General features: G+C 39.9%; 3 protein-coding genes across 5 annotated transcripts in view; 1 reads left to right on the forward strand and 2 right to left on the reverse strand.

Moving 5' to 3' along the window:
- Nucleotides 1-674, reverse strand: part of slx4ip (SLX4 interacting protein) — a 63,059-nt gene extending 62,385 nt beyond the window's left edge. The window contains exon 1 of one of the 2 annotated variants that reach the window (XM_034681519.1): nt 567-674. The gene's annotated coding sequence lies outside the window, so the exon portion shown is untranslated. Of the gene's footprint in view, nt 1-222; nt 368-566 lie in introns of those variants that run through there. The other variant, XM_034681520.1, reaches the window with a different exon arrangement.
- mkks (McKusick-Kaufman syndrome) lies at nt 14-4,218 on the forward strand. 2 transcript variants are annotated; one of them, XM_034681517.1, is made up of 5 exons: nt 14-1,158; nt 2,112-2,296; nt 2,404-2,514; nt 2,607-3,043; nt 3,121-3,161. In XM_034681517.1, the coding sequence occupies exons 1-4, from the start codon at nt 177-179 to the stop codon at nt 3,033-3,035; spliced, it is 1,707 nt and encodes a 568-aa protein (XP_034537408.1). In that variant the 5' UTR covers nt 14-176; the 3' UTR covers nt 3,036-3,043; nt 3,121-3,161. The 2 variants fall into 2 exon arrangements, with proteins under 2 accessions (XP_034537408.1, XP_034537407.1); XM_034681516.1 differs by having other exon boundaries at nt 2,607-4,218.
- Nucleotides 4,219-5,763: 1,545 nt separating this feature from the next.
- Nucleotides 5,764-12,487, reverse strand: srd5a2b (steroid-5-alpha-reductase, alpha polypeptide 2b). Its single transcript, XM_034682323.1, has 6 exons — nt 12,451-12,487; nt 8,229-8,624; nt 6,501-6,664; nt 6,314-6,415; nt 6,089-6,239; nt 5,764-6,013 (listed from the first exon to the last, which is right to left on the reverse strand). The coding sequence occupies exons 2-6, from the start codon at nt 8,501-8,503 to the stop codon at nt 5,947-5,949; spliced, it is 759 nt and encodes a 252-aa protein (XP_034538214.1). The 5' UTR covers nt 8,504-8,624; nt 12,451-12,487; the 3' UTR covers nt 5,764-5,946.
- Nucleotides 12,488-13,107: the final 620 nt, after the last annotated feature.

Below are 13,107 nucleotides of genomic sequence, written 5' to 3' on the forward strand. Positions count from 1 at the left end.
GCTTAATATTGAAGTAGGAATGTGGTGTTTTCTGTCAAGTCTGTCGCTATACAGGACATTTCTGTCATCTTAACACCTTTTTTGTCGTCACTAAATGATTAAACTGCCTGTTTTAGACATTAGCAAACAATTTCTGTAACATTTATTCGTCGGGAAGTGAAAACGATGCTGTTATAATGTCTCGACTCGTGAAGAAATCCCCCTCTCTCTGCACGGATCTACCTTTGGACAACTCAGATGTTTGCACCAAGCTTCGTTTGCTTAAGGAGCTTCTGAAGTCTTCTTTTGGTCCCTCAGGTAGACTCAAACAAGTCCACAACAACATCGGAGGACACGTTGTTACCACGTCCAGCTCCTCAGTCCTCCTTGCAGCCCTCTCCTCCTCACAGCCTTTAGTCAACCTGATCAAAACCTCCATCCTCAACCACGTGTCTCGATTCAGTGACTGTGGCTTGTTTGCAGCTCTACTTTGTCTGTCTCTCATTGAGGAAGCAAAGCAGTCTGGACTGAGAAGAAACGTGTCCATCAAAGTGAACAAGCACCTGCTGGGTTTGTGCATCACTCACCTGCAGCAGGAGGACTGTGGCTGCAAAGTGAGGCTCGACTTCTGCAGCAGTCAGACTCTGCTCACATTAGCTCGCAGTGTGATCTCCAGCAAACCTGCATGTGTGCTCACAGAGGCAGAGACATGTCACATGAGTAAGCTGGCAGTGCAGGCTTTCTTACTGACTGTTCCCTGCAGCAGCCCAGGTACAGTCAGACTTGGGAGAACAGTGACTGTAGGTGTTGAAGGACATCCTGTGATGGACTCATCAGTGTTTCCAGGGTTGCTGCTGGAAGTGCATGATGTGTTCAGCCTCAAAATGTTGAATATGCATGCAGATCCACTGCGCGTGGTGTTGTTCAGTGCATCTCTTGCAGGAGACCTCTCTGAGCTTGGAGATGGGATCATTGAGGTGCACACAGGTGTGGACACAGACTCACAGATCCTGGATCAGCTCCTGGAGCTCTGCAAACGCGCCGTTGAAGATGGAGTGAAGCTCTTTGTGTGCCAGAAGGTGGTTCACCCGGTGCTGCAGCAGTACCTGAGGAGCTGTGGAGTCATGGTGATAGAGAGGGTGGGAATCGCTCTCATGGAGCCGCTCACTCTGCTGACAGGTGGGTATTAAATGTCTGAAATCACTTAAGGATCAATTACCTTGAATGTTAATACACTTTATTTATGTAGCACTTTTGTTTTCAAAGATACAAAGTGCTTCAAAACAAAAATGCTTCAAGATTAGAAGAAGGCAGGTTTTTTAACCCTATAAAGCCAAGCGTATCATATCTGATGCATCAGTTTTTGAGACCTCTACATCATCAGTGTGATATATTTTTTCTGCAAAAACCTGATGCATACAATCAGATACATGCAGTGCACAGATAATCCACCAGGTGAGTAAATCATGCACCAGAAGGACATCACTTGAGACATCCAAAACAGCAGCTGTGGATCAGAGAGCCACTCAAGGTTTTTCAGGGATATTTTTACCATGCAAAAAAAAATACAACGCATCCTCACTAATCATCAATCATGAGCTCAAACATTACTTTCATACGAGCTGCATCGTTCAAACACCTGGAATAGATCAGGAGCCCTTGCAGGTTTGCATCCAGATCTTCTTGAACCAGTTCAGTGTATCAGGTGTTTGCAGGTATTTCAGTAGGTTTTTATGGCAGCATTTAAAGCGAGAAACTTTGCCTTAATTAATAAAACATACGCTGAAAAGATGTTCCTTTGGGAGGTTCATTTGCTGGAATGAAATGGTGCCACATTAGATCACATCACGCCAAGAGAATCATGATCATATCAGACCTTACGACTTCTGCTGCAGAGGAAAGTGTGCAAATTAATTTATTTGTTGTATTTCAAGATGAAGCATCACTGCTCAGTAACAAGAGCCAGGATTAAACAGACTGGTGACAAGAAATGTGCAGGAGGAGCCGAAACAAACCTCCTAATAAGAGACATTCAACATGAAGACAAAGTGTTCTTTAGAGACTTGGAAAGAGGTTTCACTTTTTTACTGCGTGTGTCATCTTCATGCGTTTCTTCCCTCTGTACCAAACAGGTGCTCAACCTGTGGCCTCTTTGCACGCCTCAGTCCCAGCGAAGGCTTACGGCACGGTGAAGGATCTCAGCGTTAAGGAGTTTGGATCTAAGACAATGCTGCATTTACAGCCGGCTGCAGAGTCTGCAACGATCTGCACGATGGTCGTCTGCCACAGGAACGAGACGATGCTGAGCGAGCTGAAGGTACGAGAGAGAGAGAGACAGAGGAGGAGAGTTAAGTTTGCACAAAGACATCAGCTAGAAATGTCCTTCAGTGGATGAGCTGATGTGTTGATGTGCGTCTGTTGCAGGCTGTGTGTCAGCAGACGGAGCATGTGTTGAGACTCACCCTGAGAGAGCCGTCTGCCTTACTGGGAGGAGGATGCACTGAGACCCAGTTATCTGCTCACATCAGACAGAAGGTGAGATCTAATGATTCGTCTTCATCGAGGCGAGTTTGGATGAAACTTTTGCAGCATTTTAAAAACAAACTGTCACATTTTTTTCCTCTCAGAGTTTGAATGAAGCCGCAGAGTCCTCATCAGCTCTGGGATGCTCACAGTCAGAGCTCCTCCTCGGGGTGGACGGGTTCTGCCGCTCTCTGGAGTCGGTGTCTGCGGCGCTGCAGCACGACGGAGAAGCTTCTCTGATCGATCTGACTCACGCTCACCACTGGACGCTCCCTGCAGACGTCACGAGTGAAAACATGGAGGACAGCTTGGGGCTCTGCGGCTGTGGGCTGGTGAAAACCGGCCCACACATGAAGTGGACTCATCTGAACACCAGATCCCCAGGATTCTCTCCTGCACTCACAAACAGAGACGGCAGTGTGCAGCCACGCGTCCTCGACTGCTTCACGGCGAAACTCAACGCGCTGCAGGTCGCTGTAGAAACTGCTAACCTGGTGCTGGATGTGAGATACGTGATCCAGGACACAAACTGACAGATCAGGTGTTTAAAGTAGAGTATGTGACATTAGAATGAGGAAGGATGACATCTTTTAAATCTGTTTTTGATCCTTTTTGAAGCCCTGTGATAGGTTGGCGACCTGTCCAGGGTGTACCCTGCCTTCCGCCCGAAGCCAGCTGGGATAGGCTCCAGCCCCCGTGACCCCTAACGGGATAAGCGGTCAAGATGATGGATGGATGGATGGATCCTTTTTGATACATACGGCGTTTAGGTCGACAGGAAACAACTTCTAGACATCAAACCAGAGACCTTCCTGTGATTTTTTAAAGGGCGAGTCACATATTCAGCTTTGAAGACATGACTTATTAATCCGTCACCGTGTAGCATTTAAAACGCTGCCAGTCTGAAACTTCTGTTCGCCAAAATACCAACCCTCAACCACACAGCTGAGACCAGACGCTGAACTCAGGGAATCAAACAACCCGACGCCTCATCGCTCATCATGTTTATGAGAAATCTGGAACAAGTACATTCAGTATCTGCATGAAAACATTCAACTGGTTACAAACTTCCTCTTTATGTTTATTACACTCTCAAACATGCAGCTATGCCTGCAGATCGAATATAACACAAATCAATGAGCAGTCTGATGAATATACAGTCTGTTAAAAAGACAGACATAGGGATTAAAAACACACATGACCCAACAAACAGGATTCATTCAGATATTTACAGATGAGGGATTAATATATTAGAATATTTATTTAAATGAGGATAATATACACCCTATCATATCACACACATCACATTATCTGTAAACACAAATATACAACCTCTCTGGACTCTTATTCACTCTGCTCTTTGTGATATATCTGGTTATGTAAGTCCTGGATCTTGTCTTGTTTTGTTCCTCAGAGGTTTGTTCATGCAGGAGACCAACACCTGGTCAACAACCTCCTCATGGAAGGGAAGAATTGGCTTCAGACTGAAGCACCAAGTTACAAACAAGGCTGTTAATCATGAAATGGTTAATGGTTAACTGAGAAAGGCATGAATAAATATGAAGTCTGAGGATAAGGTAGACCTCTAATCCCCTAAAGTCTGTCCATTTATAGAGTTCTCTGTTAAACCCCCTCAGGCATCATTTTTATTTATCTAACTAATTTATTCGTCTTTTTTTTATTAATACTTTTTCTGATTTATTTATTTAATTCACATTTATGTTGATTGTTTTATTGATTTATTGATTTAAAATTATTTGTGTCTGTTTTTTTTCTATTTAAATTAATATAATTGTCTTTTTTTTTACTTATTTAATTCAAATATTTGGTTTTTTAAAATGTATTTAATTTAAATATTTTGGGCTATTTTTAAATTTAATTTTAATTAATATATTTGTCTGTTTTTAGTTTATTTAATTATATATATATATATAAATATAAATTAAATATATAGAAATATATTTGTTGATTTCTTTTATTCATTTAAGATTTTTTTGTCTTTTTAAAATGTATTTAATTAATATTTGTGTCCGTTTTTTTATCGTTTTTTTTACTTAAAGGGGACATATCACGCTTTTTTCATCAACATATATTGGTCTAAGAGGTCCCCAAAACATGTCTTTAAAGTTTATGCTCAAAAAAACACTTTGAAATCAGATTTTGGTCTGCCTGAAAAGTCCTCTTCTTCAGTCCTCCTCAGAACACTCTGTTTTCCCTCTGACCACGCCCCCTCCGGAAGTGGATGTGCCTCGGCTCTCCAGCACGTTGATCTAATGTTTACATGTTGGCTGAATATACACGGCTGCTCAGAGATCGCGTTACTTCAACCCTCTGAATCTGATCCTGACGGAGAGGCGCCTGTAGCAGGACCTTTCTGAAGGATTGGTCACAGATTTAGTGTTTCTTGTTGTTTTATTTATCAGTATGTAGACGTGTGTCTTGGTACACAGCTACGAACATGTAGCTATGTGGCTATGCTAACTAGCGCTAGCACTTATCCATGATAAATAAAAATCATCCACTAGATCTTCAAATCTGCAGACGTGGGGAGTAAAACCGACCTCTGCCAGAAAGGCAGCAGGACCTTTCTGAAGGATTGGTCACAGATTTAGTGTTTCTTGTTGTTTTATTTGCAGTATGTCGACGTGTGTCTTGGTACACAGCTACAGCTACAGCTACAGCTACAGCTACGAACATGTAGCTATGTGGCTATGCTAACTAGCTCTAGCACTTATCCATGATAAATAAAAATCATCCACTAGATCTTCAAATCTGCAGACGTGGGGAGTAAAACCGACCTTTGTGTTTATTAAGACAGCCTACAACTAGCATGCCTCCCTCCTAAGCTCCTTGTTAGCACACATGTGTGCAGGGAATGAAAAACGGGGGAGGGATTCAGTATTATTTTATACAGTCTATGGGCTGAACAAGCTCCGAGCTCTGACTCCATGACAGACCGGATATTGTTGTTACGTAACAAAAACACTGAAGTCTGAAACGGCTCGTTTCACACACATTTACAGAAAGGTGGAGAAATCAGAACAGGGGCAGAATGGATTCTTTTCATTCTCGGGGGGTTTGTAGACATGCCAGGGAAACATATTTCAGGTAGAGAACCATTAAAAAGTCTGTTTTGTATGATATGTAACCTTTAATTCAAATATTTGGCTTTTTAAAATGTATTTAATTTAAATATTTTAGGCTATTTTTTAATTTAATTTTAATTAACATATTTGTCCAATAATTAATTCAGAGTCAGACTTCTCAGTAATCCATCTTTTTTCAAATTGATGACTTCCTGTATTTGTAAGGCGTTGATGTTTGTGATTAAATTAAAACTTGAAATCAAACAGACAGAAAGAGGAGTGCAGGTTTCTGTGTTGGCTCTGTGTTTTTGTTAAAGGTACAGTCAGCCTTTAAAAGCTGCCGCTCAGGTGTTTCCTCTCAGAAGATGAAGGGAATCAAAGCTCTTCGTAACTTGGGATAGTCTTTGAAGGTCTCTTTGTAAAACCTGCAGCAGAGGAGCAGAAGGTCACTAATGCACACAAAGGTTCCCTGAGTCAGCTGGGATGGTGATCTTACGTACCTGTGGTGGTAGTAAGCTCTCGGTCCGATGAAACTCAGGCTGAACAGAGAGAAGGCGAGCGCTGGGAGAGACCACGTGGCCACAGCGTAGCCGAGCCACTCCACTATCTCTCCTAAGTAGTTTGCACCTGAGACGTATTCAAACAGACCTCCTGCAGGGGGTCAAAGACAGCAGGAGTTAGGATGGAGGGAACGAGAGGGCATCAAGGTGTGATCTGTTTCCTACCTTTAGGAAGCCGGTACATGACCTCTCCTCGGTCCCTCAGGTTGCGTAGAATATAGTCGCTGTAAATATTGGTGGCCATCCCGACGTAGAACATCAGAAGACCTGAAGGAAACTTCTTTTATTACATGTAACGTGAGTTTTTAATTTAAACTTGGGTGTTTTAAAAGCAGAGTCCCGTAAGTCGTACCGATCTTAAAGCGACAGTCAGCCGACCAGTCCTCATCGAAGTGGGCGCAGTGCAGCAGGTAGTGACCCTGCAGGGAGCCGTTCAGAGAGCAGAAGAAACCTGCTGCCGCCATGACACCCAGAGGGAACGGCCTTCCTCTGGTCAGCAGGGCGTACACAAACGTCCTGACAGGGAGGCAGAAACATGCAGTGCACACGAAGTCTTCATCAATCTCAGTGTGGAAGCCTTCAGATTATGGCTGCAAGAAATCTCTTCTCAAAATCCTGTTTTCTATCCTCATCCCAAAGTGGCAGAAAATATACTCCACATTTAGTAAATATGTACACAACTGCAAATAATAATTAAAAAAAGAAGCATTTTTGCACCAAAAGATAACTTGCAATAATTATTTTTGTATACTTGAAAATTAATTCTGCATTTTTTTGGCTTCATTTTACATTTTAGTGTCTGTATATCTGTCCACAAAGTTTTATAAACACAACACAAATATTTCATTTAAATATATTTTTTAATTCTTTATTCAGAAAAAGAAAAGTTAATAATAAAATAAAATAAGATGAATACATCAATACAAAAAAATCAAGAAATAAATCTAAATAAATGAAAGTTTAATAAATAAATAAATCCAGCATTTTTGTCTTAATTTTATATTTCAGTCTGCAAGTTTGTCCTCAAAGTTTTATGAACAGAACACAAATATGTCATCAAAAATAAAAAAGTAAAAATGAAATTAAATAGATACAAAAAATAAATAAATACATAAAACAAAAATAAAAAAGTTTAATTGATTACAAAAATTAATTCAGCATGATTTTGGTTAATTTCACATTTTAGAGTCTGCATTTGTCCTCAATGTAATATGAAAACATACTTTATAAAAATGAAGAGTAAAGAGAGAAGTTAAAATAAAATCTAAAAATAAATAAATAAATAAATTCAGGATTTTTTTGGTTTAATTTCCCAACTTAGTGTCTGTGCATTTGTCCTCAAAGTGATATGAACACAACAAAAATATTTTATTAAATAAACATTAAAAAAAAACTATGTGTACCGAAAGAGAAAATAAAATAAAAAATCTAAATAAATAAATCAAAATTAAATTAAAAACAAAAAAAGTTAAATAAATAAATAAAGATAATTCAGCATTTTTGGGGCTTAATTTCACATTATAGAGTCTGAACATTTGAAAAGACAAAAATAATAAAAATAAATAAATACAAAATCAATCATTCAATCAATAAATCAAAAGTTTAATCAATAAATAAAAATAAAATAATTATTGGAAGTTATATTGGCTTTATTTCAGATTTTAGAGTCTGAACATTTCTCCTTAAAGTGATATGATGGCACATATTTAAGATATTACAGTTTTCATAACTGAAAAAGTTCCTCCTCCTCCTCTGTGTTAAACACAATACAGTTATCTGTTTTATATCAGGGACCTAGAAAGGATTTTGCAGAGAGAGATATTACATCAACATGTCCTGCTCATGCATATTATATTTCAGAATAAAAGTCTGAACTTGTTCATGTGCAGTCCTTTAAACATCAATAATAAGGCTGTTTCTGACGTGGCTTTCATGCCAGGCTCTGAACAGGTATCTACCACACATGCACAGATGCACACATGCACAGATGCACAGATGCACAGATGCACAGATGCACAGATGCACAGATGCACACATGCACAGATGCACACATGCACACATGCACACATGCTTTTGTTACCTCTGAAAGTAGTGCACACAGAAGGTCCCAAGCAGCAGGTTCCTCCCCATGTTGGAGGGTTTGTGCGAGGTGAGCAGTAAAAGAAGAGGGATCAGGAGCGCCGGCATCTCCTGCAGGAACCAGGCCACCGCTGCTGGGACCATCCTCGCCGGAAGAGGGAGCCCCATGTGTCGCCCATAGGAGCTCTGTGCCTTCTTGTGATGGACCAGGTACCCGATGGAGGTCAGGATCATCCCATAGCTCAGATATCTGACCAGGTCTTCACAGCAGTCCATGATGCAGGACCTCAGAGTGCTGCAGGAATATCAGTCCTCTCAATCATCTGAGGCATCTGTATTTCATTTTATAGATGTGATGAGTCTACTCTGACTCCTCCTCTCAAACACAGCCGGCCTGCTGAAACATGGTTTTTAATCAGAGTGGGTTCAAGATGTCTCCAGGTGAGGTCACACCTAGAAATGTACTCTCTGTGCTTATATAACACTCCATGAGATATTTATTTTCACCATGAAGTCAGCTGCAGGAGTTTTTTGGGCTGAAGCCAACCTAAGTCCCATCCTGTCTACAGTAGGACACAGCAACATCTGCACACCAGTTATGTCATCCTGTCTGTATTTGTACACTTTACATAAGTGTGCGAGTTACACTGCAGATTACTGGATGTTTTTCCAATCGCTTTCACAACATAAGCGCACGGGACCACTCACATGAACTTCACATGAAGTCCTAAAAGTCCAGATGCAGCCACTGACTCTGTTTACATGGTGACCAGCAAAGTGTGAGATCCAGAAATCAAACACAGATACATGAGACGACGCTGGAGCTGCATTTAATAAGTATTATTTTCAGTTGTTTGAGGTTTGTAATGAAGATGGTCATAAAGTCAAATTAGTTCAGGATGATCCCGGTCATTCAAGTTCAAGATCCCAGTCTGAAGAGGGAACGTATCAAAGCTGCAAAATCCCTTTAATTTGCATAACCTCGCACTCAGAGTCCTCTAATCTCTTTTTATAGGCTCTGGTTTCCATTTGTAGTCTGAGTAGCATCCACCAATCAGGGATCAGCAGGCGTCTTTGGCGTCTGCAGGAAAACAGTCTGTATGGAGAGCAAAAGCAGGAGGAACACAATCCACTGTAAGGTCTCCACGACCTTTGTCCAAACTATGTTTCAGATCTGTCAGTGCTGTGAGAGTCCACACCATGGAGCTGTTAGCTCAAGAATTATATCAAAATAATAAAAAAAAAATTAAATTAATTTCATGTTGTTGTTTTTTTAAATGAATAAATACATACAAAATAAATAAATCAAAATAAATTCTAAATTAATAAAAAAAAAAAATTATTAGAATAATAGAAAATGTATTGAAATGGTTAAAATAAACTAGTTTAATATATAAATAAAAAAAATAATACAATAATAAGAATGATAGAAATAAATACAATATAGTTTAAAGAAAAATAAATCGAAAGTTTAGTTAAAAAATATAATAATTAAAATACGATAAGAATTTTAGAAAGGTGATAGAAATAGAAACAATACACTTTAAAGAAAAATAATATATAATTTAATGCATCAAGATAAAATCAAAATAAATCAAGTTAAATAAATAAAAATAACTAAAATACAATAAGTATAAAAAGTTATTAGAAATAGATAAAAATAAACTATAAATTAATTAAATAAATCAAAATAAAAAGTTTAAAAAATCAAAATAATAATAATTGAAATATTAGACATATATGCAATAAACTTTGAACAAAATGTAATGAATAAAATAATTATAATGTCTTTTATATCACAAATTAATTTCAGGTTTTTCAATGTTTGTATCATTTTATGACCTGCCTATTTTATTTTGCATCCTCTTTAAAGCACTTTGTAACTTGAATTCTGAGCCGCTCTTTAGTGTTCAGTGTGCTTAAAGCTGAGGTCTGAGAGTGTTTAGATTTCCTGTCTTCCAAGGAGCACAACAGCAATAAGTAAAAAGATCTGACCTCCAAAGCTCGACTTTTGACTAATCTGCATCATGATGTTGTTATTTCAGCAAACTGAAGACAGTGGGAAACTCTGCTCGTTCTTTGAAGCCTTCTTCTGATCCGATGCTGAAAACACAGAGTCAGACGGGGACATTCGGAGAGCAGCAGATTTTGTTTTGCTGGTTTTGTATCTCCTCAAGTTGAATCAAACTCCATCAGTCAACACGCAGCTGCTGAGGATATGTTTTCGTAGAAAGGCAATTATCCTGTTTTTAATCTCACGTCCGTTTTCAGAATTTAAAGATGATGGGAACAAAATACTTTGGACAGTCAATCATCTGAAGTAGAACAACAGTTCACCCAGCTGACAGATCATTAGGCACACCAAGCTTTTATACCCGGGTACTGGAGAGACTGAAGAGGGTACTGAAGTCATCCCGGGTACAGAAGAGACTGAAGAGGGTACTGAAGTCATCCCGGGTACAGAAGAGACTGAAGAGGGTACTGAAGTCATCCCGGGTACAGAAGAGACTGAAGAGGGTACTGAAGAGACTGAAGAGGGTACTGAAGTCATCCCGGGTACTGAAGAGACTGAAGAGACTAGAGAGGGTACTGAAGAGACGGAAGAGGGAACTGAAATCATCCCGGGTACTGAAGAGACTGAAGAGGGTACTGAAGAGGGTACTGAAGAGACTGAAGAGACTAGAGAGGGTACTGAAGAGACGGAAGAGGGAACTGAAATCATCCCGGGTACTGAAGAGACTGAAGAGGGTACTGAAGAGGGTACTGAAGAGACTGAAGAGGGTACTAAAGTCATCCTGGGTGCTGAAGAGACTGAAGAGGGTACTGAAGTCATCCCGGGTACTGAAGAGACTGAAGAGGGTACTGAAGTCATCCCGGGTACTGAAGAGACTGAAGAGGGAACTGAAGAGACTGAAGAGGGTACAGAAGAGACTGAAGAGGGTACTGAAGTCATCCCGGGTACTGAAGAGACTGAAGAGGGAACTGAAGAGACTGAAGAGGGTACTGAAGAGACTGAAGAGGGAACAGAAGAGACTGAAGAGGGTACTGAAGTCATCCCGGGTACTGAAGAGACTGAAGAGGGTCCTGAAGTCATCCCGGGTACAGAAGAGATTGAAGAGGGTACTGAAGTCATCCCGGGTACTGAAGAGACTGAAGAGGGTACTGAAGTCATCCCGGGTACTGAAGAGACTGAAGAGGGAACTGAAGAGACTGAAGAGGGTACAGAAGAGACTGAAGAGGGTACTGAAGTCATCCCGGGTACTGAAGAGACTGAAGAGGGTCCTGAAGTCATCCCGGGTACTGAAGAGACTGAAGAGGGTACTGAAGTCATCCCGGGTACTGAAGAGACTGAAGAGGGTACTGAAGAGACTGAAGAGGGTACTGAAGTCATCCCGGGTACTGAAGAGACTGAAGAGGGTACAGAAGAGACTGAAGAGGGTACTGAAGTCATCCCGGGTACTGAAGAGACTGAAGAGGGTACTGAAGAGACTGAAGAGGGTACTGAAGTCATCCCGGGTACAGAAGAGACTGAATAGGGTACTGAAGAGACTGAAGAGGGTACTGAAGTCATCCCGGGTACTGAAGAGACTGAAGAGCGTACTGAAGAGACTGAAGAGGGTACTGAAGTCATCCCGGGTACAGAAGAGACTGAATAGGGTACTGAAGAGACTGAAGAGGGTACTGAAGTCATCCCAGGTACTGAAGAGACTGAAGAGGGTACTGAAGAGACTCAGACGACGTTCTCTGAAGAAACCTTCAGACATTTTATTTCCTGTAGTTTGATCAAGGTGCTTTAACCATTTTCATTATTTTGTGTTCTCTTATTGTTTTGGTCTTTCCATAGTTTTTAACATTTCTGTTTTCTTGTTGCATGTTTCAGAATTTATTTATTCAGAATTTTTCATCATGTTTTTTTTCTCTGTGCTGGTTTAATCTGGTTTAATCTCCTCAGACTGAATGATTGTATAAAGGTTTGAGTTTTCATTTATTATTGAAGCCACAGTTTGAGTTGTTTCATCATTATTTTTATACCTTTTGTTTTTAATTATTTTGTCCCACATCTTTGGAGGGAGTCTTAACAGCAACACCTCGTACATCCTCCAAAACAATCAAAGTTCAATCTGTAATAAATGATCGAGTATTAGGTCCTGATTAAAGAACAAAAATGAGGTTTAAAAACAAAATTTACAAGATTAAAACTTTCAATTTATCAAAATACCAACCTTTAGATTGAGATATAATATTTCCAGCCAAACTCACATCAGTTTGATGTTCTGTTTTACAAATAAAGTCCTTCTGAATGCTTTAAATTGTGTTTATGCTTGAAATTAATATTATTTAAAGGATATTTAGGAAGTCAACAAAGGAACAAAGTACCTGACACATAAACCTGGGTAACAATCAGTTTCTAGAGGTTTAAATTGCTGGGGTCAAATTGACCCCAAGGATAAAAGATGTTAGTAAATTTGAGAGTAACAGGAGGGTTAAACAGGGTACATGTATGGATATTTTCCTGCTGCGATTTTAGCTAGGTATAACATAACAATGACGATCTTTACAGCAATAACAAACATGTTTACAGCCTGGTTCAAAAAACAGTTCAGGTCTGAAGAGCTCATTTCTCTATCAAGAGAAGAGAGTACGGGGGTGAATACTTTTTATAACTTGGTATTTCCTGAGATATTAAACTTACGAGTTTTGCCCAAATAAGGACATGGCTGACTTGATTGACAGGCAGGCACCCTGTAGCTGTTAGCAAAAGGCTAAAGGCCCGCCTCTTTGGTTTGGTTGAGTTCAACATTTCCAATATGGCACCCGCCGACCATCGGCTTCAAAACAACGCTCAGAAACAGACGGTTGACTTCATGGAGACTACGTCC

Source organism: Notolabrus celidotus, chromosome 4, assembly GCF_009762535.1.
Source record: "Notolabrus celidotus isolate fNotCel1 chromosome 4, fNotCel1.pri, whole genome shotgun sequence".
NCBI lineage: Eukaryota > Metazoa > Chordata > Actinopteri > Labriformes > Labridae > Notolabrus > Notolabrus celidotus.

What these genes read in the sequence shown, in the direction of transcription:
- mkks (XM_034681516.1), top strand. Translation starts at nt 177, where the DNA reads ATGTCTCGACTCGTGAAGAAATCCCCCTCTCTCTGCACGGATCTACCT. An exon ending in CGATGCTGAGCGAGCTGAAG is followed by an intron (nt 2,297 to 2,403) that starts GTACGAGAGAGA and finishes CGTCTGTTGCAG; the next exon opens with GCTGTGTGTCAGCAGACGGA. An exon ending in CTGCTCACATCAGACAGAAG is followed by an intron (nt 2,515 to 2,606) that starts GTGAGATCTAAT and finishes TTTTCCTCTCAG; the next exon opens with AGTTTGAATGAAGCCGCAGA.
- srd5a2b (XM_034682323.1), bottom strand. Translation starts at nt 8,503, where the DNA reads ATGGACTGCTGTGAAGACCTGGTCAGATATCTGAGCTATGGGATGATC. An exon ending in TGTGTGCACTACTTTCAGAG is followed by an intron (nt 6,665 to 8,228) that starts GTAACAAAAGCA and finishes CCTCCCTGTCAG; the next exon opens with GACGTTTGTGTACGCCCTGC. An exon ending in TGACTGTCGCTTTAAGATCG is followed by an intron (nt 6,416 to 6,500) that starts GTACGACTTACG and finishes AGTTTCCTTCAG; the next exon opens with GTCTTCTGATGTTCTACGTC.